We start from the raw sequence: 25,450 nt of genomic DNA on the forward strand, positions 1-25,450 counted from the left end.
AGAGAGAGAGAGAGATAGCATCACACTGTAGTGATGGGGGAGAGAGACATCTACCCACCCATATCTCTCTCTCTCTCTCTATCTGTCTGTCTATCTGTCTGTCTATCTCTCTCTCTCTCTCTCTCTCTCTCTCTCTCTCTCGCCCTCTCTCTCTTTCTTTCGCCCTCACTCTGTCCTTTTCTCTCTTTCCCTCTTTTCTCTCTCTCTCTCTCTCTCTCTCTCTCTCTCTCTTCAGTTCTCTCTTTAGGTCTCTCTCTCTCTCTCTCTCTCTCTGTTTCACTATATTTACACACTGAACTACAGAAGCCCCCTGGACCCCCTGCTGCCCCAACCATTGGTGTACACAGAGGAGTGGCCTCTGCATCCCTGCTTCCTGATTGGCTGTGGAGAGGGCGGGTATCGGACTATAAACAGAAGCCATAACCGTTACAGAGGCCTCACCCCTCCAGGGGTCGGAGGGAGACCGCATAGCGCATTACCCTGCTGTGGGGGCTGTTCCCAGACCCTCCCTCCGCTGTTGCCCTGTCTGCGCTGTTCTCCAGCTGCTGCTGCATCAGCAGGGCCTGCTCTCCGTGCCTGTCCCGCTCCGGAGCGTCGGGGGGGTGGTGGATGGTGGAGGAGGGGAGGGGGTAGGAAAGTAGAGCGGAGATCATTAGTGATTTGGAGGCGAGTGATTTGTTTTGTTCTACACGTTGTTCTGCAGTCGTCGTGTTTGTAGTTGGGGAACGAGGTCCTCTCCCCCTTCCTCCTCCTCCTCCTCGACTCCCGTTAGTTTTAACATTTAATGTCGCCATTAATCAGACGTGGCACTCGCTCCTGCGTCGGCAAGACTGGAGCCGCGCGTCTTCCTAAGGACTGCCACTATTTCTGTCATGTGTCGTGTGTGTTTGTGTGTGTGTGTGTGTGTGTGTGTGTGTGTGTGTGTCTGTGTGTGTGTTTTTAAGAGCAGGAAAGAGAGAGAGAGGGAGAGAGTACTCTGAGCGCAAGGTGTGTGAGTCAGCAGGCTGGTGAATGAGAACATGCTGATGTATGATTTTAGGAGGAGATAGGCGCGAGAGGAGGACGCACTCTTACACAACCAAAATAAACACCCGGCCCTTTCCCAACGCTGCCTTTACCCCGCCGGCCAGGATCTCAGCTCCGGCTGGAAATCCAGCAAATCACACTTACCCTGTTACAGACCTGTCTGCAGACCTAGGCCATAGGGTGTAGGGCGTAGGTCGTAGGGTGTAAGGGGGTGGCGCATATGAATGTAGCCATTCCCATCACTAGTCAGTACTCATCACTAGTCAGTACTCATCACTAGTCATTACCATCACTGGTCATTACCATCACTGGTCATTCCCATCAGTAGTCAGTACTCATCACTAGTCAGTACTCATCACTAGTCATTACCATCACTAGTCATTACCATCACTGGTCAGTACTCATCACTAGTCAGTACTCATCACTAGTCATTACCATCACTAGTCATTACCATCACTGGTCAGTACTCATCACTAGTCAGTACTCATCACTAGTCATTACCATCACTAGTCATTACCATCACTGGTCAGTACTCATCACTAGTCATTACCATCACTAGTCATTACCATCACTGGTCAGTACTCATCACTAGTCATTACCATCACTGGTCAGTACTCATCACTAGTCAGTACTCATCACTAGTCATTACCATCGGTTCTCATCATCTAGTATGAGATGCACTTTACACACACACACACACACACACACATATATATATATACACACAATTCAGACATGATTTATTTATTTGTTTGTAACATATTGCTGTAACAGACTGACAGGTCAGTCATTACTGTGTTTCCAAATGTTACGGCATAAACAAGTGTTACCTTTTAAAGACTCTCAGATCTCAGCTGTTGCGGTGATGGCGGTGTCGTACAGTGTTATACAAAAGTTGGATAGATATGATCATAAATCATACAGTCAGTGTGTTTGTTAGTTGTTATGAATTTATTTGAATTGATTTGAATTTTATAGAATTTTATTATTTTATTGGCAAAGTAGCAAAGTAGAAAAATACTTAAAATATTTAAAATATATTTTTATTAAAATGGAAATTGTATTTTTTAATAAATATGATATATTATAGTTATTTGTATTATTTATTTAAACTATTTATTTTTGCAATAAAATATTTCTAACATAAGTTTATAACCTGGGAACAAAAAGGTTCCTGTAATTGAAATATCATGCATTTCTGATGCATGTTCAGTTTACAGAGGCAGGTTTCTTGCCTCCGTGTCAGTGATACCTATGGTCTAGTCTCCACTGCTATAAATATTTCAATAAAACACCTCCATCATTTATATAAGATATTAATTAACAATATAAATTCACTTTTTAAGAATTCACTGATAATCAGCCCCCTGTAAACCCTCCCCAAAAACATCACAAAACCAGAACATTGTTCATTTCTGGGGGCGTGGCTTAGAAATCAGTGGACGGGGCAGAAATTAGCAAGTTAAAGACTTCTCTGCCACAAGTGGGTGTGTCAGCATTCCCCTCCTACACGCAGCGTGATTCATTTGTCGCTAGTTGTTTTCGCTGCGTCGTTTTAAACTTGCTTTAAGGGTTTCTGGTGGTTGCTAGGTTACCAGCAAATAAGGCGGCCTGGTGCTCGTAGAGGCAGTACGTTACTGTACGCTCTCCGTCCAGCTGTGTGCTCGAAACCTCTGGCCGGGTGGAACCCCTCAGCCGTCACTTCCTGCTCTCCAGTTTGCTGCGGTGTGCCACACGGGGCTCAGTTTGGCCCAATCGTGTTCCTGACTGGCGGTTAAAATACGGTGTGTGTGTTCCTATGGTTTGTGGAGGAGGGGGTGATGGTGGGACTGGAGCACACCTCTGGCTATCGGTCTGGGGTTGTGCGTACCGTACGTTCCTCGCTCAGCTTGAAGGAAAGGAAGGAAGAAGAATAAAAAGAAAGGCCTGAGAAGTACAGATTCGTTCCCCCCGTCGGCCTCTCTTATGCACTTGCGTAAATGCTTTGCGAGAGTGTGGAGAGAGGACATTAGCGAGTGGAAGCGTTTAGGCTCATTTATAACTCCCCAGCGAGAGATGTGGGAGTTGAAGCTTTCAAATGGAGGCTGACAGTTTGAACATAAAGTCTAACTGCGCTAACTTTCTCCCGCTTATAGGCTTTTTTTTTTCCTCCTCCGTTGGCTCGTGGAAATGACAGCTTTTTGGGAAACTTTCTTAAAAAGTCTCTCGGAGACTCGATTTCGCTCTGGTTTAAACACACGAAACTGCCATCAGCGCAAACTGCTTTTTAAGCAAAGGTCACTTAACGTTTCATCAATTTAGCATTTAGCATTTTTTCCTTCTTTTTTTTTTTTTGCGGCGCTCTGAAGGGGAATGGGATTGTACGGTTTGAGAAGCTGGTAGAACGAGAGAGAGAGAGAGAGAGAGCGAGCGAGAGAGAGAGAGACACAGGCTTCTAGCACCTGGCTAATAAGTGTGAGATACAGCGCAGTCATCCACGACGCGCCGGCTAACGGGCGCTAACACCTATTACCAGCCGCGCGATTGGAAAATCGGCGTGTTGTGGTAAAAGGCGATTGTTTAAGGTCGAGGGGAAGTTGGAGCGCGAGAGCGAGAGAAAGGAGAGAAGAAAGGGAAAGGTGTTGCTGGCGCCGCCGAGCCCCAGGGGAGGGACACACAGTCCGTTCCTAATAACACTAAAGATGGCCGCCGCTTCTGCCATCTGTCCTGCTAGAGCGGCCACAGGGGAGGGCGGGACGAGGGGAAGGACGGCACAGCCAGGCTCTGAGGGCCGGCGGGTGCTTGGGGTCAGCAGCTTTGGGGTTTCACTGATACTGACTGATCAATGTTAGCATCTCGTGTAGGATTATCAGACCCGTTTAGCTCGCTAGACGAGCGTAGCGGCTAGCTGCTTATAAACCTCACTCAAAACCTTGTATATCCAAAACGGCGGCTTTCCAAGAGAAGGGAAAAACCTTCTTCAGTTTACTCCAGCATTTCTATTTTTGAGTTTTTGGTCACGATTCGCCAAAAATGGAGATGTAAGGTTTTTGCGTGGCGACAACGATAGGTTTCGAATGCTAGTGTGTGTGCTGGCGAACCTGCTAAACCAGCTTAGCCTAGCTAAAGCTAAATGCTAAGCCAGTCAAAACATATGTATGTATATGTAGTTTCTCCACACGCTACATGTCCAAATGTTTGTGGACACCCCTTCTAAAAATGCATTCAGCTGCTTTTAGTGAAGCCTCATAAGTTCTGTCATCTCCTGAGCTAACGCTTACTAGCCTAGCCACACTGTGCCCTTTATTTTTTAACGTTTTAGCTTGAAAAACGCAAACCTGTGAAGTGTTAATTAGCTGCTGCAGTTAAAACGAACCGTTAGCTTCTCCTTTATCTGCGCTTTTCTTCCGACGTGCTAACGTTGTGCCTCACACTGTCTGGGCTTCTCCTCCTGTCTGCAGTAGCCGTTAGCATAAGTAGCTAGCTCGTGACTGGTTGAGTGTTTGGAAATTCTGGCTCATCATTATTGACATCCCCGGTCAGCCATCATCATGTTCGAGACTAGCCGGCGAGGGATCAGCCGTTATTAGCGAGTGCTGTTGCACCGCTCGGACACTAGCGCTCCACGAGGGCACGTTCAGGCTTGGCCGCGGGTCTCTGTACGGGGAAGGTGGGCGCTCGAGAAGGGAAAACTCGTGCCCCTCACAAGTCTTTGAAAGTTTCGGCCTCTCGGCGGAGCCGGGCGAGGGCATTAGCGGGCGGAAGCTTCTGGGCTGGTTTTGTATGAAAGCCAGTGGCTGAATAGCATCAGACGAGGAGGAGGGGTTGGGTTTCACTGTGAATTCCTCACTTTGTAAACTATCTATTTCAGTGTGTGTGGAGGGTCCGAGAAAGAGGGCTTTTAGCCGGGAGAAGTGTGTGTGTGTGTGTGAGAGAGAGAGAGAGAGAGAGAGATAGCAAGAGACTGATGCTTATTCCCCTTCTGCTCCAGCAGGAACTCTCCATCAATAACTGTAACAAAGACGTCAGCCTCCATATCTGCTAGATCCCTCAACATCTGCCGTAGTGGGGCTGACTGCGAGAGCTGGGAGAATACTGGATGAGAAATGTGTGTGTGTGTGTGTGTGTGTGTGTGTGTGAGTGTGTGTTCCTGGGGGGTATTTCATAAATAAAGGAATGTCTCGGGAAGCCGGATACGGCTAAGACTGTCCGTATGAAAGTGCCTCACCTCTTTCCCTGTCAGACAGGCTTGCTTTCGGTGTTCGGCATTGGGACGCTCACTAAACCTGGCTAGTGCGCCCCCTAGTGGTTGGAATTTCAGCTCTGCTGCGTCTGTAACTCTATTGAACTCAACCGATGATGAAATTGGGAGGATTTTTCCCTGGATTACAAAGTAGGGAACGACGACCTTCCGAATGTTGACTCCTCCTTGGTTGCCACGGCAGCACATCAGGCCCAAAAGCCTCTGATTGGCTCCTTTGTACCCTACTCGCCCTGCCTTCACTCACTTATTAACGACCCCCTTAGGTTTTCCGGTTTCCTCCCAAAAATAAATAATAAACATGAGGGGGTGAATTGGCTATGCTAAGTTGTGCCCCACCCCCTTGGGAGTGTGTGTGTGTGTGTGTGTGTGTGGTACCCTACGATGGACTGTAGGGTCTCGATGGGGTGTTCTGCCCTGGGAAGGCTACTACTGCGCCCACCACTTCCCTGACCTGGATGAATTTATTATTATTGTTTTCCCAGAACTGGGAGCGTGCTTCCAAGTGTGTTTGACAGCCTGGGTAGTGTGTGTGTGTGTGTGTGTGTGTGTGTGTGTGTGTGTGTGTGTCTATTTTGCAGTCTGTGGGCCTTCAAGCGTGTGTGTGTGTTTCTGTAGGCCTTCAAGAGAGTGCTTGCTGTTGAACACAGAGGTCATTCAGTATGAGAGGCAGTCGTCTCAGCACTGCCCCCGCTGGGCCAGTGGTGGTGCTGCACGGTGGCATTGAGTCTGACCTTGTGTGCCGTGTGTGTGTATGCTTGTATGATTCTTTATACACACACACACACACACACACATACATACGCTGCATCAGCAGGCTCTCCGGTGGCGAGGGCAGGTGTGTGTTAACCCCATTCGCTCGGAGTGTGTGTCTCCCTCCTCTGGAGCGTCAGCGTGACAGATGGCTCCTGACGTCTGATTTGTTGGTTGTCAAAAGTGGCACGTGTCGTGGGCATGTGTGTGTGTGTGTGGGGGGGGGGTAGTCAGGAGTCAGGTTCGGACAAGCCTTTTCACAGACGCACAAACACGCAAACATACACACACATACCAAACCTCAGTCAACTGCTTTCCCTCCAGTTCACCCCATCCTGCCGGTCCAGGACCCTATCCCACCCCCCCGAGCCCACCCTTCCAACGAGGGGCACTCCTCTCTCACTGACCACCACCTTCATCACCTCCTCAATAACAGTCACTAATAAAAGAGAGAAAGCAGAGGAAGCAGAGGAGACTCCGATGTGGAGCAGGATTAGGAAAGAGAGGGAGGGTGAGAGACTATAATAATAACAATAATAATAATAATAATAATGAGAGTATACAAAAAATAACATTTAATTTTAGTAGTGGTAACAGTAGTAATATGTAAAAATAAATAAATAAAAATTTAATATATTAATAATTAATAATATAACATATATAATAATCTAATAAAATATACAATACTTATAATAATAATAAATGCATTTATGCAAGGTGATAGTAATAACAATAAGTTATTATATTAAATAACATGACAAAATATAATTTATTATTATTGTTGTTGTTATTATTTTAAGAATTGAGTGAACTAAAATGAAACTTTCTACATAAATTGTAATTATATGTAATTATTTGTAGCAGTATTTGTAGTGGTGGTATTACAAAATGCTAAAATTATGCATTAAAAGGATACAATTTTATTATTATTTTTATTATTATTATTAATGTTATTATTATTATAGAGGTAAATGTATTTTACACTTCTCATGTAGAAATGAATGATACAGAGTAGAATAGCTAATAAAGTGCAGGCAGCTCAGATTAGCCGCTGCTGCTGTCTGTGAGCGGTGTGTCTTTGCTCGTTTCACCAGTCTGTCAGAGATTACGCAACTGCTCGCGGTTCGAGGTGCAGTCGGATCCAGCAGCACCAACTTCAGTTGTGTTGCCCTATGGTTCCAGTGCCCAGCGGAACACAGAGGACTGCAGACAGACGGAGCTGGGGTTAGATACTCTCCTGCAGGCTGCGGGGTGTGTGTGTGTGTGTGTGTGTGTGTGTGTGTGTGTGTGTGTGTGTCTGTGTGTGTGTGTGTGTGTGAAGTAGACGAGAGGGCTGAACCAGCAGCTCACTTTATTGGTTGTTTAGCACTGCTGCACGAGATGCCTGCATTAGGTGTGTGTGTGTGTGTGTGTGTGTGTGAGTGTGTGTGTGTGAGTGTGTGTGTTATTTACACACACTGACGTAGATTGTAGGCTTCTATGCAGGCGTTGTGTGTTTTCTCACCGTGGTGTAACACCCTGTAAAAGTAAGCACACCCTGCAGTAACCACATGCAAGGACTTTACTGCTTTCTCACAAATACACACACACACACACACACACACACACACACACACAAATCCTCTCTGCTACAGGACAGACTGAGTAACGTCTAGACTCTTTTTAAACTGAAAACTCTTGTGACAGAGAGAGAAAGAGAGAATGCTTTTCACACACACTCTTGTTTTTATTCTGAAAGATGGAGCCATACATGCATTTCATAAGTATAATAATAATACTACTACTAATAATAATAATCATTATTATTATTATCATAAAATCCATGTGTAGATATCTATATATAATAATATACCCTATATGTATAACATATATATACCAATATGTAATAATAATATACCTCATATGTATTATGTCTATATATATATATATATATATATATATATATATATATATATATGTGTGTGTGTGTGTATACCATATGTATTATATATACATAGCTATATGTAATGGCTTATCCCATATGTATTGTACATATGAGTACCTATGTGCAATAATAGTATACAACATATATGTAATATAGAAGTACCTATATGTATGATGGTAAATACCGTATGTATTGTACATATGCGTACCTATGTACAATAATAGTATATACCATTTGTATTATACATATACGTTTCTTTATGTAATAGCATATCCCTTATGTATTACACAGTATAAATGTACGTACCTATATGTAATAATAATAACGATATCTCTAATTTATTAGACATATGTAAGTACCTGTGTGTTATAAGCTTGCCCCATATGTATTCTATAGATGGATCAATATGTAATAATAATACTATATCCTATATTACACATGTGATCGCAGTGTATCCCATATGTTATTATGCAAGAAAGAGTGTGTGTATGGAACATTCCCTTGAGGTGATGTGTGTGTGTGTGTGTGTAAGGTCCTTCCAGCGCACAGTGGTAGGGGTTGCTTTTTTATTTGTTCTCTTATCAACCCTGCTGTCTTTTATCTCCCCGTATCTGCACTGTGTGTGTGTGTGTGTGTGTGTGTGTGTGTGTGTGTGTGTGTGTGTGTGTGTGTGAGCAGGGTCCAGGGCCATTTCTCTTTCCACCGCTCCAATCTGCCGCACTTGACCCCTGACCCCACTTATCTCTCTGCCTGGGGCGGCAGCGGGCGCAGGGGTCAGAGGTCAGTCCTAAGTGTAGATCTTGGCTGCTGTTTCCTCTTTTATCTATTAGCAGCTGAGATTAGGGGCCGGCTCGGGGAAGCCCCCCGCGCACAGACTGTTTAAAGGGAAGTCGTTAGTGCGACTCGGAGGAGGCAGAACGGAGCTCAGGAAGGTGTGTGTTTGGGTTAGCGGGGAAGCAGGGAGCGCTTCATGAAGTCGACTGGATTGGTGGCTCTGTACGAGCAGGAGTGGGCCGTCCCCCACGAGAGCCGGGGTTAATGCTAACCGGCCAGGGGCCAGATTAGGCTCATGTACTGCATATACACAGATATACACACTGTCTGCACTGTTCTCATTGAACCCTGCAGCTGAGGACTGTTATGGAGTATTGAGCATCGAGAAGATCTGCTGAGCTGCTGGTGGAACTGGACTGGTCCACACAATACCTGGAGTTCACAGAGGGGTCTGGAGGCCCTCAGCACCTCAGATGGTCTTAGCAAAGCTGGCCAAGCTGTGTTAGAAGCTACCCTAAAACATGAACCTGCTGAGGCCCCCCGAGGACTGCTCCGATATCCGATATCAAATTCTTCATTATCAGATGATTCTGATCCCAATCCAGCACCGAAATCTTGAGTATGTAGCGATCCTGATCTGATATTGAAACCTTCAGTATCATCTGATCCCAGTCTGATCAAACTTCAGTTGAAATGTCAACGAATTTGAGTATTGGATCGGGATCAATATCGGTTGATACTAAAGATTTTAGTTTTAGATGAGTGTCAGACAATTTGGATGATACTTTAGATTGTAGTTTGAAAATGATCCTGATCCTGGTATCAGACAGTATTGAGGATTTTAGTATCAGACTGCTATCGACTGATCCTGATCCTGATCCTGGTATCAGCCAGTATTGAGGATTTTAGTATCAGACTGCTATCGACTGATCCTGATCCTGATCCTGGTATCAGCCAGTATTGAGGATTTTAGTATCAGACTGCTATCGACTGATCCTGATCCTGGTATCAGACAGTATTGAGGATTTTAGTATCAGACTGCTATCGACTGATCCTGATCCTGATCCTGGTATCAGCCAGTATTGAGGATTTTAGTATCAGACTGCTATCGACTGATCCTGATCCTGATCCTGATCCTGGTATCAGACAGTATTGAGGATTTTAGTGTCAGACTGCTATCGACTGATCCTGATCCTGATCCTGGTATCAGACAATATTCAGGATTTTATTAGACATTTTTTAATTGAAGCTTTTCAGAGCATCAGAAACTAGGCTTTCACGCCCAAAACTACCCACACACTCCCCTAGCCCACAGGAGGACCCGCACAGCTAACACCATCTGATCACTGTTTGCTGGCTGTCTGCACTGTGTTCTGCCAGAGTTCCTCACTCCTCACCTCTGTGCTGAGAAGGAGGGACATTAAAGCTGATTGACTTTGACTTTGACTGAACTTCGATCTCAGATCGACTCTCATTCGCTGAAAAACGCAAAGCGTCCTGTTCCGATTTGTAGCCGTCTGATCCCGCACCCCTGCGCTGGGCCCTGTTGGGGCTCCGCTGGTAAACGCTGCAGTTTGTGCCGAGGAGCAGATCTGGATCTTCAGATCTCTGTGAACAGGTTCATCAAAGGGCATGATTCAGCAGACGGGAGGTTCGGCGCGAGACGTGTTAAGAAGCAGGTTATTCTCAGACCAGCGCTGACAGCCCATCAGCAATCTGCAGCCGGAGGTTTGAACTGCCGCCTGACTGAGCGCTCAGTTTGACTTGTGGCTGGAATGCGTGGAATTCGTTTCACAGGTATTAATAGAGCTCTTGTGAATTTGAATAAATATTGCGGCTCGTGTGAATGTGTTGAAATGGCAGCTTTACGGGCCGGTTCATCCGCTGAGTGGCCAAACGCGGCGCTTCCGAGCTCTATGATGATCCGCTCTGCTGTTATTTAAGTAGGAAACGGTGTTAATGGCAGTGGACCTGTATTAACCAGTAACCAGCGCTGCTGTGGAAAGCTGTACTGGGTTGGGAATGGCACCTTTGTCACGTACAGATCCACCACCACTCCAGTGTTTAGTATCAGTAGTTACAATAATTACTATTAATTCATTAAAATTGAGTTATTTTTCAGTGAAAGCTTTTATAATACAGGTTGAAATATTATAAGCTGGACGGAAGGATGTGTTTTAAGTGTGTTTTAGTCACTAAATAATAATTAGGTTGAATAAGAAATCATTTTTTAATATTTTTTATAATTTTTGAACATATTTGACAGGCAATTTGCCTCGAAATGTTATCACCACGTTTCAAACGTCTCGAATTATGAGTATTAATTTTATTATTTTACCTTTTTTCATTTGAAAAGGTGGCGTACAGGTAACAGGTGTACAGGTGATCCTACTGACTGTAGTAAAGTAGTGAGTAATGGGTAGTGTGAGGGGAGTAGCCTCATTAGTCTGAGAGGGGTAACTACGGTTGCTCACTGCAGACTGGGGTGCAGACTGGGGTGCGAAACCTTCTGACACCACAATGATCCGAATACACCCATCCAACCCCACAAGGTACTCGGCAATACCACTCGGCAACCAGCTGAGACCGCAATACCATAGCAACTGCCTAGCATCCACCCAGCAGCATCCAAGCGGCATCTAAACAACTCCATTGCAGTCACCTTGCGACACCATAGCAACCACTTAGCAACCCTATAGCAACCACATGCTATATACTAAACTAAGTACAACTAAATAGTAACCCCATAGCATTGCATTTGGGATAGCATAGCAGTTGCCTAGCAACTACCTATCGACACTAAAGCACCAATCCAGCAACCACTGACCCTTAAAGGAATGAAAGCAGGGGTTGAACGAGAGCTTCACTGGAGTGAAGAAATCAGAAAGCTGAACGTGAGTCGGAGCTCTTTTGTTTTCAGCGGATGATTTTCTTTTCATTATGGATTAATCTGCTGATTATTTTCTCTATTAATGAACTGATTGATCATTTGGGTTTTAAACTTACAGTAAAAAATATGTTGAGTTTTGATAACCATCAATTCACGAAGTGCGGACCACGCTCGCTTGGCTGAGGAAAGGACTGGGAGCTTCAGAAATTGGGGCAGGAGAAATTCTGGGGGGCTTCGAGCTGATGGGACCTGACGCCAGACCCCCTCCCTTGCCAGGCAGAGGTTGTGCATAATGTGGACCATCAGGAGGAGCAGGGGCGGTGGGGAGAGGAGCGGCTTTATAGTGCGTAGTGATGGAGCGGAGGGGAGGAGTTTGGGCGTGGTCCTTCTCCCACACTTTTAGTTATTACATAACTGCATTTAATTAATACTATATACCCATCAACAGTACGCTGCTGCAACATCATAGCAACCACCTGGGACACCATGGCAATCATACTAAGCACTTAGCAACTACCTAACAACCTCATAGCAACCACTTACAAAAAAAAATAAACAATTTAATACTAATGACAACATAGCAACTGCCTAGCGACTGCCTAGCAACTGCCTGGCAACGTCTTTTTTAAAGCATTTTCTGGTGCATTACAGTCTTTTGCATATAGATATTCAACAAGTTGTGTGTTTATATAGATTCTGTATTTTAGAAAATGTGTATTTTAGCATTAGCATCATAGCAAAGTTCTTTGAGGGAACGTGAGGAGTGTGCAGGGGTGAGGCGCCTTCACTCTTATCCTGCAAATGAGCAGCAGCTGTGGAGAAACCTTTGCCTACTACTGTCATATGTCATATACAGATGTATGAGTAACAGACCCCCCCCTACACACACACACACACACACACACACACACACACACACACACCTACACACAGACATTCAGCCTGTCTGCAGAAGCCTAGTGCTTCATGCATCTTCCCTTTGTGCGCCCGTCTCTCGTCTCCATAACACAGCTGCTCTTGAATATAGAGATGATGCTCATGATGATGAAGTGTGTGAGCGGGCGAGCGGAGGGGGGCGAGCGCGCATTAGCAGGTGCCGCCGAACTCGCAGGCCGGAATAAACAAGCGGCGGACGCCGAGCAGCCCGGCCGCTCATCCGGACCTGTCTTGCTTTGTGTTGCCGCAGCAAGGCGGCTATTAACACTGACAATTTCCTCCCTTTCTGAGGCCTGAGAATCGCCTTCATTTCTTTCTGTATTATTTTCTTTTTGTGCGTCTCCAGCAGAAACGGACGACCAGGCAGAAAGGGTTAAGCTTTTATTTCATAAATATGGAAGTTGGGGGGGTGAGCGGGAATCCCACGGTCAGCGACACGTTTCAGATATGGCCGAGTGGCGCATTACCATAAAAACGGGAGCTTGTTATACAGTGAAATTTCAATGAAGGGAACACAAAATGCGTTTAATGAAATTCAGATGCCGGCGACCGGGTCCCCATGAATCTCATTAAAGGGCCTTTTGTGCTGCCCCCCCCCTTCTTCCAAATCTCCTCTGCCTTTTGTGGAGGAGCCTCTGCGCTGTTTCTAATAATGTCAGAGATTTTCATCATTGGCCCTGTTTCAAAAAAGACAATGTCTGCCGGGCCCGTGTTTAAGGCTCTGATGGGTTTCGCCTTCAGATTCCGAGAGAATCCCGACAACCTCTCCAGATTGGCTGCTGATAACGATCGAGGCCGCATTGTAATTCTCAGGAGTTGACCCTGCAGCTTTTCTTTACTTCACTGAAGTTTGAAAAGTGATGACCAACACGACACTCATCCTCCACTGCTCTCTCCCTCCCTCTCTCTCTCTCTCTCTCCCTGTGTCTCCGCAGGCTTTGGCTTCGTAACTTTCGAGAATGAAGACGTGGTGGAGAAAGTCTGTGAAATTCATTTCCATGAAATCAATAATAAAATGGTAAGTGTTCTTCCTCCACTTTTCAATTTGCCTGGGATTAATATTTGATTTCCTGTTTAGCGCGCCCCTAATAGCATGCCCTCGCGGCTTCAAGGTGGGATGTGTTTGCTCGTGTAAATGGCCCAGTGCAGCCATGGCCATGTGTATACTGTCCAGGGAGCGTGAAATTGTGTGGGTGTGTGTCTGTGTGTGTGGGGTGGGGGGGTCTGGGTGTATCCTGTGGGCTTACCGAAAGCAGACAGAAGCCTGTCCACTCCTTCCCTCTCTTTGTAAATCCCTCCGTCTTAGTCGGTAGAAGAATGAGCCAGAGAGGGAGTGAGTAAGTGAGTGAGAGAGAGAGAGAGAGAGAGAGAGAGAGATGGAGCTGGCAGCCGCTCAGTTCATTAAAGAAGGATTAACGCCTTCCCAAGCCCAGTAATGACCAGTCTCGCCCCCTAACCGCCCGCTCTCTCAGAGCCGGACTCGAACTCTGAGGCTGGACGGTGGAGCCTGGTGGGTTTTGGACAGTTTAGGGCAGCAACGTAGGTCAACAACAGCAGCGCCAGTCAAGGTGGGCTTTGGTCAGCGCATCTCATAAGCATAAGCAGTTTGACCCGCATGTGGACATTCAGACAGGTTGCAGTACACTACAGAAACTGTAGGGGGTGCTATGGTCATTTTGTGACACCACAGAGAAAGAGATTCCTTGTCCCACACCCGGCATCTTGGGGTACAGGCTAACCAAACAAATGCGTTTAATTTATATATACACTACGGACAAAAGTATTGGGACACCTGTTCATTTTTACAAAAGAGTCGATATTGCTTTTGTTGGAGTAACTGTCTCTACTGTCCAGGGGGGCTTTTTTACTAGATTTTGGAGGACCATTGCTGTGACGATTTGATTGCATTCAACGACTGGAAAGTATTAGTGAAGTCACGATGATGATCACCACCCCAACTTATCCCCAACTCATCCAAGAAGTATTTGGATGTGAGAACACAGTTCTTCCACTGCTCCACAGCTCAATGCTGGGGGGCTTTAAACCCCTCTAGCCCACACCTTGTTTGTTTGTTGCTCCAGAGAGTCCTATTCTATTGGCAATACTTCTCTACAGGGACTAGACAAGCTGTGGTCACTACAGCGGATCTTATAATGATGAAGCGTTAAAGAATTGTCGATTTCAGGTTCTGCTACTTGTTGGGGGCAAGGCATGCCAGACACCACCTGGCCTCACGCCTGAAACATCACCGTGCTACTAAAAGCCGTTCATTGCCGTGCGCGCCCAGGTTTTTTTTTTACCAAAAGCAGTATGGCAACCAAACGCCACGGCGACGGAGGGTGGAGACGGACGCACAGGTCAGTGTTGCCTGGATGATGTTTGATAGGTCAAAGATAGGTTAGGTTAAAGCTAACGTCACCTCCTCATACTAGCTAATAGTTGCCTGTCCTCTATTTTATTGGACATCTAGCTTTAGCTAGCTAATATGCTAGCTCACATCTCGCCACATGGTCACAAGCGTGTTTGTAAGACCTGAAGAGCAGCAAATGGACCGATTACGTTACTGCTGACGTTGACTTTGCTAGCTATGGGTAGCGAACTACATTTCCCACAATGCCACATCACCAAACAGTTCCAAATACAGTTTTCCAAGTGGCCTAGGCCTGGTTAAGCATACGTTTTAGCCAGTGCAGTCTACCTTTAGTAGCATGGTTATGTTTTAGCTGTGATACCAGGATGTATTCCATTGTGAATTTCATTTTTATTTATATTTTGTTTTTATTTTTATTTAGTTTGTTATTTTAAATGTATTTGTTATTTATATTTTATTTTAATTTATTTATTTTTTATTTTAATTTTATTTGTTATTTATTTATTTATTTTAATTAGATTTTTATTTTAATTTTATTACATTTTTATTTTTTTATTTTAATTTAATTTATTTTATATATATCATTTATTTTTATTTTATTTTTTATTTATATTTTTATTTTATTTTATTTCATTTTTGAAAGATACACATCTCAAGCATTTAATCATAAAGTTTTAGATTAAAGTGTGTTTAAGATAAAAAAAAAATATATATATATATAGAGCAGGACTCTGGGGCGGGGTATCCCACTCACAGCCTTTTTTGATTGACGGGGGCTACAGAGCGAAGAGCAGTTGGCTGGAGACTGTATACTTGCCCCACAAAGCCATCAGTGTTCATCCTTGGTCCTTCTGGGACTACACGAGAAGAGTTAGTGAGGGGCAAGAGTGTGGTGGGCTTTGGGTATCAGGAACAGCAGATCCTAGCACTCCTCACAGACACACATCTCTCGGTCGCAACCCGGCCATTCCAGGCTGGGAGCCGGACACAGTATCTGGTCCCCCGGATCCATGAGAGCAGAACAATGCGATCGATTTTTATGATAGTGCATCAGATGGTTTCGTGGCCCCGGGGAGGGAGTGCCAAAGCCAGGGTGCAGATACTTTTTTTCCCTCTTCCCCCACAGCACAGCACCCCACTCCGTGCCATCTCTCGGCTGGCCGCCTCCGAAATGGGCCTGCCAGGGAATTGCATGCATCATTATTACCAGATGAGTAACCACCTCAGGGCGGGCAGAAAAGAGGAGAAAACTGCGAACCGGAGGGTGAAAAAGAGGAGGCGGTATGTAAAAATGCCGCAGTTACCCATTCGATGCAGGTAGATGACCACAGCGATATCTCTCTCGGCCCAGGGTGTCTCTGCGGCCACCTTTTAAATGAAAAGGACACTGAAGTGTGTAAGAGCGGGTGAGCTGAGGCTCGGTGGTGATTTCCTGTTTTCTCCTTCACTCCCCCTCTCCAGCCCCACCCCCTTTTTGCTGTTCATTTCCAGCTGAAACCCCTCGTTCTCTTGCCAGCGAGATCAAAGCCAGGCTCAGAAGCATCATCTGCTAGCAGCCTCTTTGCTTATTTGACTTGCTAATTTGCCACCATCATCCCCATCGTTATGACGACTATTATTATGATTATTTTCGTAAACCTTGACTCGGTCCTTCGCTCGGGCTATTTTGGAAGCTGCGCCCTGCCCCGCTTTTCGCGCCTGTTATTTCTTTATCATTTTTTTTTCTCTTCAATAACCATCTGTTGTGGTAACCCTTTCAGCTATGCACCAGGTGCCCCTGTAGCTCCAAACCCAGACAGACCTGGGAGGGATTCCAGCACAGCAGGGAACTTGGGGCGAGGGCGAGAAAGAGAGAGAGCGAGCGAAGAGCAGAAGAGGCGAAAGGAGAAAGGAGGGGGAACCGTCCTGCTCCCGGCCGCCTTTGATTTCCACTCTGGGCACACGGCAGCCCATAAAACATTCAGCAGCCTCTTCCCCCACTGCCCTTAAGCTGTGGGTTGGTTAAAGGAGCCCCATGCTGGCCCCACATTGGCCCACTGCTGGCCTGACTCGTCGCTGACATTGGGGGAAGGAGGGAGGAAAGAGGGAGGGAGAGAAAAGGGATGGCTGGATGGATGGATGAGAAGACGGGGAAGGGGTTCGAGGATTTGCCAGCGGTTTTGGGTTAAAAGGTGAGGGAGGATGAGAAGAAAGATTTGGAGAAGTGGCTCCTGGATGAACCAGGCTGGACTCCCTGAAGCCTCAAGCCAAGAAAGCCTTCGCACCAGCCTCCCCCTCCTCTGCTTGTCCAGATGGGGACTTTGAAGTGGACGAGTGTGGATGGTCCGATCGTCCTCGGCCTGTCGCGTTAACTTTTCATTACTCTGTCCAGTAACTCGCATCACAGCCTGCATTTTTATCACCTAATCGCAGAACTGGTGAACAGAACCAAAAATCAGACGGACCCGGTGTCCTCGAGGACTGAAACGGTCAGATCTGCTTAAAGGCAGGTTGGTCAGAAAGTGGCTGAAATATCTACAACTCCGAGTGGCTCAGTGGTCTAATGCGCGAACACTTTGGCCTAGGGGTCGTGAGTTCGGATCCCGAGCCATGTCGCTTTGCCATCAGTGGCCGAATCGGAGAGAACGCTGCATGGAGTCCCGACTGGCACGAACGCCCTCTCTCTCTCTCTCTGGATTGGTGGAATGGCCTTCCACTGCTTCCACTGCCAACTGCATGTTAGTGTTCTCCTCCAAGCGTGTTGAGCTCTAAGGTTGTTGTGGCAGGGGCCCTCAGAGCTCTAGCCCATCCTACTGTGCTCTACCATCCTAGCTGTGGCAGTATTGACTGATGGGGGGGGGGGTTCTACACAGTGGTCTGAAATCGGCATTCCCCGTTTATTAACACAGCAGGATTGAAGTGTCTTCAGAGTATCAGTCTCCGTTTCAGTGGGGTGACCTGATCTTGTCTTTAGTGATCTTCCCAGCCGTCTGACCCCCCCCACCACACCGCTCCCTCACTCTCCTCCCCATCCGCTCGGTGGCAGCGGGGTGACTGCACACTGAGCTGTGATCAAAGTGTCCCGTGTTCAAACCGCTCCCTCAAGACTTCCTCCAGCACACCCACCCACCGCTGCACCGAGCGCTTCTCCAAATGCAGCCGTCTAGACGCCCCCGAGCACTTATTTACGGCCTGCCGGAGGCAAGGGGAGAATTACTGCTTTCTGAGTGTGATCCACTGTCAGCAGAGAACACTGAGGGGAAACCCCCACACCACATACCCCCCCCAGGAACAGCACAGCACAGCAGCAGCACCATTATTACAGATGTTTAATTTTAAGAGCTAGCTCAGCTAGCTCACTCTGAGCAGCAGCGGTTGCTTTTACTATTATTTTCTCATAATCTGATTTCTGGTGGGCAAGAAAAGGTTCATTTGTGTAAATAATCTTAGCTCGTAACCAAGGCAACCAGCTGTTATTCAACGAATTTCTGAAATTTGAGGCAGGTCTGTAAAAATTACTGGAAAAAATGTGGCAATCATCGGGGTCCAAGCACAGCGCTCTATGTACAGTACCAGTCAAAATGTGTGGACACCTGGTTGACCGGGCTGATCATCATCATCTTACAGACATTTGATCTGGGGTGAAAATAAGGGGCTGTCAGAATGACCAGAAGAGCCATCGGCAGCCGGAGCCCAGAGAGAGCACAATTGGCCTTGTTTACTCCAGTGCAGGACTGGCAGTAACTGGGAGTGTCGGGAGCATTACATGTGATGGGTTGAGTAATTGGGGAGAAAATGATATCGGATGCCGTGGCTGCATCTGTGGTCTGGGAGTCGCGGGTTTGAATCCCGAGCCATGCTGCTTTGCCATCGGCAGCTGGAGTCTGAGAGAGCACAACTGCTTGTGCTTGCTTCGGGTGGGTAGATGGCGCTCTGGCCCCTCATCACTCAGCACAGGCGCTGGGGAGCTGGGGGCTCGGTGCTTTCCTCCGGGCTGCCCGATAAGGCCGCATCGGTGGCAGTTAAAAAGGAGGAGGTGTCTGGCTTCACGTGTATCGGAGGAGACGTGTGTAAAGTCCTCACCCTCCGAGTGTCGGGGGCATTGCTACTGCTAGGGGGAGCTACGAGCGGGTGGGTTAATTGGCAGTACCAACTGGTGCAGTTACTGATTATGAAATTATGTGATGGCATAAAAAAAATCATATGGCAAAACCACCGTAAAAATAACTGCAGATTTATGAAGGTTAAAGAAGACACACACACACTCTCTCATATACACACACACACACACACACACACACACTCACTCACACACACATACAAAGGGGTTCTCCCAGCCATCTGGGACTCCTCATGTCAGGATGACTGGGCGAATCTCTCCATCTGAATGCACTCCTCTACTCGAGCCTGTCCACACAGCAGAGATGCAGACACGCGAGAGAGGAGGGAAAGAGAGCGCACGCGAGAGAGAGAGAGAGAGAGAGAGAGAGACAGAGAGAGAGAGAGCGTTCTCCATTCACTCTTTTTAAGACTTTTCAGATGTGATTACACTGCTGCCGTCGCTCGCTCTCCCTAGGGCTGCTGAGAATCAGGCACGAGAGAGTGATTGAGAAAATGGCCATCACTCACTCACCCACTCTCTCTCTCTCTCTCTCTCTCTCTCTCTCTCTCTGTCCTCAATGGCTCCTGATCACTAACTCCCTTCTTGCTTGTTAAGATGTGAGTTCTGGCTCATCAACAAAATGCAAGAAACAGCAGCGCATACTAATAAGCCCCCCCGCTCTCGCGCTCCCTCCTCTCCTCTCCTCATCCTTTCCATCCTCTTTCTCTCCCTCTGTATTTCTCTTTTTCACTCTCTCTCTCTCTCTCTCTCTCCCTCCTCTCGCGCTCGTCGGTTCACCCGGTCTCCCTTTTTTAAAAGGGCAAGTCCTCCAATAGTGCAGAATTCAGAGTGGGGGGTTGGTGTGCAGTGGTTGATTGTAGAGAACCCTGCTGATTGATAATTGGCCCGTTCTGCCCTACACCACTCTACATGTACCAGAACGTATGTTTAAATACACTATACGTCCAAATGTTTGTGGACACTCCTCCTAATGCCATGCGTAATGCCAGACGTGGTGCTAGAGGGGTATAGAGCCCCCGGGTTGGTGATGAGTTGGGGAGTTTGGCATGATGAGGTGGGGTGGGGATAATCATCCAACATCCTGACCTCACTAACGCTCTTGGCGCTGACTGCAATGAATCAAATCCTCACAGCAATGCTCCTTTCACGGGTTCCTCCACTGTGGACCGCTCTGACCAGGTAAGGTTCTCTGGAATGGAGCTCCTAACGCCAAACTCTGACTGAGAACATCATTAAAATGATTATTATTATTATTATTATTATTATTATTATGATGATGATGATGATTATTATTAGTAGCAGTGGTGGTAGTGGTGCTCAGCTGTGCTGGTTCAGTTGGGGCTGTGATCTGTTTGATGTGGGTTTGATGCCTGAGTGTCCGGCGCTTCGATAATGACCTGACCATTAACTCGCCACTCACTACTGCACTTACTGAGAGAGAGGGGGTAGGGAGATCAGGACAGAGATAGGGAGAGAGACATCCACTGAGACAGAGAGAGAGAGAGACAGCAAAGACAGACTGAGCAAGAAAGAGACAAAGAAGAGAGTGAGGTAGAGAGAGAGAGAGAGGGAGAGAGAGACAGGAGAAAGACAGACAGAAAAAGAGAGACAGGTGAAAGACAGAGAGAGAGAGACAGGAAAAAGACAGATAGAGTGAGAGAGAGAGACAGGTGAAAGATAGACAGAGTAAGAGAGAGACAGGTGAACGAGAGAGAGAGAGACAGGAGAAAGACAGAGAGAGAGACAGGAGAAAGACAAACCGAGAAAGAGACAGGAGAGAGCGAGAGACAGGAGAAAGACAGACAGAAAAGAGAGACAGGTGAAAGACAGAGAGAGAGACAGGGGAAGGACAGACAGAGTGAGAGAGAGACAGGTGAAAGAGAGAGAGAGAAAGACAGACAGAGTAAGAGAGAGACAGGTGAAAGAGAGGGAGACAGGAGAAAGAAAGAGCGAGACAGAGAGGGAGAGAGACAGGAGAAAGACAGACAGAAAGAGATAAGAGAATGAGACAGGAGAAAGACAGAGACAGAAATAGACATAGGAAAAAGACTGAGAGACAGAGAAAGAGAAAAGAGAGAGTGAGACAGGAGAAAGACAGAGAGACAGGAGAAAGACAGAGAGCGCGAGAGGGAGGAGAGAGAGAGCGCGAGAGGGAGGATCAGAGTGGTTGCACTTTCTCATGCGACATTTATCACAGCCACTCAGAGTGTCATTAATTTGTGGGGTGGGACTAATGGACTGATGTGTTGAGTGATGATGAGGGATGAGCAGGACTGCAATACACACACACACACACACATACACACACACACACACACACACACACACACACACACACACATATACTGGCACCGCTGCTTTTCGGACAGATTGGCTTCTTGTGATTCGGACCCTCCACAGGAGGAGAGCTCAGTCAGCTCCTTCTGGCTTCATTCTCATCTGTGTTTAAGCTAATCACACTGAGGACCCCCCCCCCCCACACACACACACACACACACACACTGCTTCAGCACAGACCCCGAAGGAGCCATTGATTGATCAGCTGGTGAACTGATCAGCTGATTGATGAACGATCAGTTCCTATTAACTCTCCGTTCACTTTGGGGTGGTCTCAGTGGGCCAGCGTACGTCTGACCTCTCATTGATCTAAACAAGCAATTAAGCGTCTGTTAGTCCATTAGAAACCTGGAGTGCCTTCGGAGTGTCATCGGCATGACTGTGTGAATTAGGACCAGTATGATGCAAATGATGTGACTGAGGGGTGAAATGTATTGTAGGAATAGGAGAGGGCCGAGAACGGAACCCTGAGGCCCACCGTAGGCAACAGAGAGGTAATGGAGGACGTGTGTGTGCACTTATAAACCTGACTGTCAAACCTAATGACCAGAAATCACACCTCAGAACCTCGGAGTCCAGTTGAAGCAAGGAGAGGCGCCACCTCCCCTCTCTTTCACTGCAGCTTTGGGAAACGTCTGGCCCTGGAGTTTAACGTCTATTGGTGTGAAATTGTGACGCAATGTCGCTGAAATGAAAAGACCACCCTACACTATCACTTTTTCTGGTTTTACTATTTATAGGCGTATTTATGTGTGCTTTAGGGAAATTAATATTTGTGTTGTATTTCATAAACCATGGACAACATTTCCCCCAAATTCCCCAAAAAACTGCTCAAATAATGCTCAAATTATATAATAATTATAATGCAAAGAAGTTATTACTCAATTTTATTAATATATAAATTTATATAAATTCACTATGGTGAAATAACCTTGACTGCCAATCACAGCTCTCATGTCTTGGCCGGCTCTCCACTAGTCTTTCACATGGCCGTTGGGCGACTTTATGCCATTGGTAGTCTGCAAATTCAGCTAACTCCGCTTAGTTTGATGAAATGCCTGGAATAAAATGTCTACCGTACACATAGAGATATACATTTAAGGAAAAATAAATAAATAAAATATTACATTTAAGGTGTTTAGCAGACGCTCTTCTCCAGAGCGACTTACAAAAGTGCTTCACTATTTACCCAAGAAAAACCTCAGCTAGTTTGAATAGACTAATAATTCAAAGATCCTCTAAGTTTAGACTCTACTAAACACAAGTCAGTAAGGAGACCATAGTACTCTGCTATTCACCCAAGTCCTCTCAGAAGAGGAGGGTCTTCAGTCTGGGTTTGAAGACAGTGAGCGTTGGACTCTGTTGTTCGGACACCCAGGGGAAGTTCGTTCCTCCACTTCGGTGCAGGACAGTAAAAAGTCTGGACGCTCGTCTTCCGTGGATCTTAAAGGATGGCGGGTCGAGCCGAGCCGTACTTGAAGCTGGAAGGGCTCTTGGTGCAGATCGGCTTTTGACCATTGCCATCAAGTACGGAGGGGCTGGCTGGTCCAGTATCGGCTTTGTAGGCCAGCGTCAGGGTGTTGAATCTGAAGTGGGCAGCAGCTACAGGAAGCTACAGTGAAGAGAGAGAACGCAGCAGAGGAGATAAACATGGCTGAACTTAAATATATATATATATACATATGACGAGACAAAAATTAAGGCACAAGGTTTGGAAACTTACCAGCATTACTGCATCACTGTTGCAGAGCCAAGGACAAGGGCAGGCAGAACATTGCTCAGGTGGTCAAATGTAGCCGATGCACAGGGAGGGATACCATCAGCATCAACACTGAGGGAACTTCAGAACTTCAGTTTTATCCACATCCAGGTTTCAAGCAGTGTTTATCTGACTGCAGGAAGCTGCACTAGCGTTACTCTGCGTCTCAGGAATGATCTGCCTGAGGGATAACGTGTATCATGTGAATAGCAGAGGGCCAAGAACAGAACCCTGAGGCACACCCTAAGCAACAGCGAGGCGATAGGAGACTTGTGTGTACACTTATAAAGCTCAGCTGTCAAACCTAATGACAAGAAATAACACCTCAGAACCTGGGAGTCCTGCAGCGCGGAGAAGAAGCCCCCCTTCCTCAATGAGAGCAAGCTAATGAGCAACGGCGGCGACAGAAAGCAGAAAAGCCCAGCTTTTCTTCAGCCCTGACCTTGCCGAGGGAGACTGGCAGAAGCTGCCTTGTCCAGTACATTAGCTCACTTTCCGACATCAGCTGAAGGAGCATGGAACGACGGCAGTGAGGGGAAGTCTTCCTCAGGGTAGAGACAGAGAGACAGAGAGAGAGAGAGAGGAGCTGTATAATGCAGCTTTGATGGGAGGGACAGAGGCAGAGCTGTTTGTACGGTGCATGTGTTCGGCTTGTAGCGGCGGCTGCATGCAGTGAAATACAGTCATTTTCTTCTGTTTCCCCCCCCCCCTCTCTTTTTGGGAGGGGAGGGGGGGGGGGCGGAGCAGGCCGTGATGGAAGGGGAGTATAGATTTCTGTGTCATAGGCGAAGTTGCTTAAAGTGTATCAATAATGCACGCGCTCCCAAGTCTCCGAAGTAATCTCACTCAAGCTGCTGCGAATTACACGCCGCTGTTAAACTCGGCCTCCGTCTGATGGCTTTGAACAGCCAATCAAACGCTTTTTTTCTTCTTTTTTTTCAGCTCATTTTTCAACGTGTGAGCGAGAGAGTGCACTGCACGCGAGTGCGAGAGCAACGTGGCTGCGAGTGAGCCTGAAAGTCCCTGAAGGCAGATGACCCGCGGCCTCACCGAAGGCCTTTATATAGGGTTTGCACCTGGTAATTGGATACGATGCTGTGCGGCGATTCTGCCGATCTGATCTGAAGCCTGACCCTCAAACCCTGACCGCTGAGGTTGTTGGAAATGTCGGGAAATTGACCGTGGCATCAGCCTCTGTAGCGAACAGTTTAGGCGGCTGATGATAGGAGCTTGGCTAGCCGTTAATTTTCTTGAATGCTAAATGCTAAATTTTTTTATCCAAGAGGAATTCCAGTGATTTTCCAAAAATTCCCCAATAATTATCCCTAATATTTACGATGTGAAAAGCTTCTTCTTGAGAAACCTGCCGACTTAAGTCGGAAGTGTTAATAGTGGTGAAGAATGGAGGACTCCTCCCTTTTAAGTTTTTGCACCGAACAGTTATGAATACGCTACCTGGCACTGTTTTTGGATTTACGAAAAAAAATCAACTGAAAAAATGGGAAAAAAAAATTCACATGAAATATTGGAAGACCCGTGTTGGTAGGCCTGGGGCGACTCGTTGGCATGATCAACAGCGCCAATTCCAGAAATACAAAGCGATTTGCACGTTTGTTGGCATGTCACAAAGATGGTCTCCAACAATTAATTAATTACTAATTACTTAACTAACTAACTAATTAATTAATCAAAATAATAATGGGATAGAGTGGGAGTATTATTGCAAAAGGAAGATGGCTTATCTTGTTGGTAAGCATAAGAGCCGTGCTGGATCTCTCGGCTTGCAGTGTGTAGGTGTGTTTGTGACGTTTCTGTTATTATTAAATCAAAAGATTTGTAGGATTTGTCGTTTATTCAGTCGTATTCTAACATAATTCTGCAAATCCAGAAACCGTTGTTATCAGCTTTTCCCCCATGTTTGAGAGGGCGGCATGCTGTTGTTCTGTATGTGACGTTCATATGACGTATGCAACACGGAATCCGTACTCATTTGCATGGGCAGGCGTTATCTAACGCTGTTATTGGGCCTTTGATTAATGGGCGTGTACCAGTGAGAGAACAGTACCGCCCGTCACGAGTTCAGATCCCGAGTCAAGCCGCTTTGCCATCAGCAGTCAGAGTCTGAGAGAGCACAGTTAGCCGGGCTCTCTCCGGGTGGGTAGATGGCGCTGTCTCTCCGGCTCAGGCTGGTGTGGGGTCTGTAACTGGTGTGGTGGAGCCGACTCTTTCTTATGAGCGTGTCGGCTGCCCGGCAGATTGGCACATCAACAGTGGCTGGCTTTGCATGTATCGGAGGATCGTCTTAAGCCCTTACCCTCCTAGTGTCGGGGGCATCGCT

General features: G+C 46.6%; 1 protein-coding gene across 6 annotated transcripts in view; it reads left to right on the forward strand.

The window, feature by feature from the left end:
• Positions 1–25,450, forward strand: part of msi2a (musashi RNA-binding protein 2a) — a 316,548-nt gene that overhangs the window by 226,074 nt on the left and 65,024 nt on the right. For all 6 annotated transcript variants that reach the window (XM_072658303.1, XM_072658304.1, XM_072658309.1 and 3 more), the window contains exon 8: positions 13,479–13,561. In XM_072658303.1, coding sequence (XP_072514404.1) covers positions 13,479–13,561 — 83 coding nt within the window. The remainder of the gene's footprint in view (positions 1–13,478; positions 13,562–25,450) is intronic.

This window comes from Salminus brasiliensis, chromosome 16 (genome assembly GCF_030463535.1).
Source record: "Salminus brasiliensis chromosome 16, fSalBra1.hap2, whole genome shotgun sequence".
Classification (NCBI taxonomy): Eukaryota; Metazoa; Chordata; class Actinopteri; order Characiformes; family Bryconidae; genus Salminus; species Salminus brasiliensis.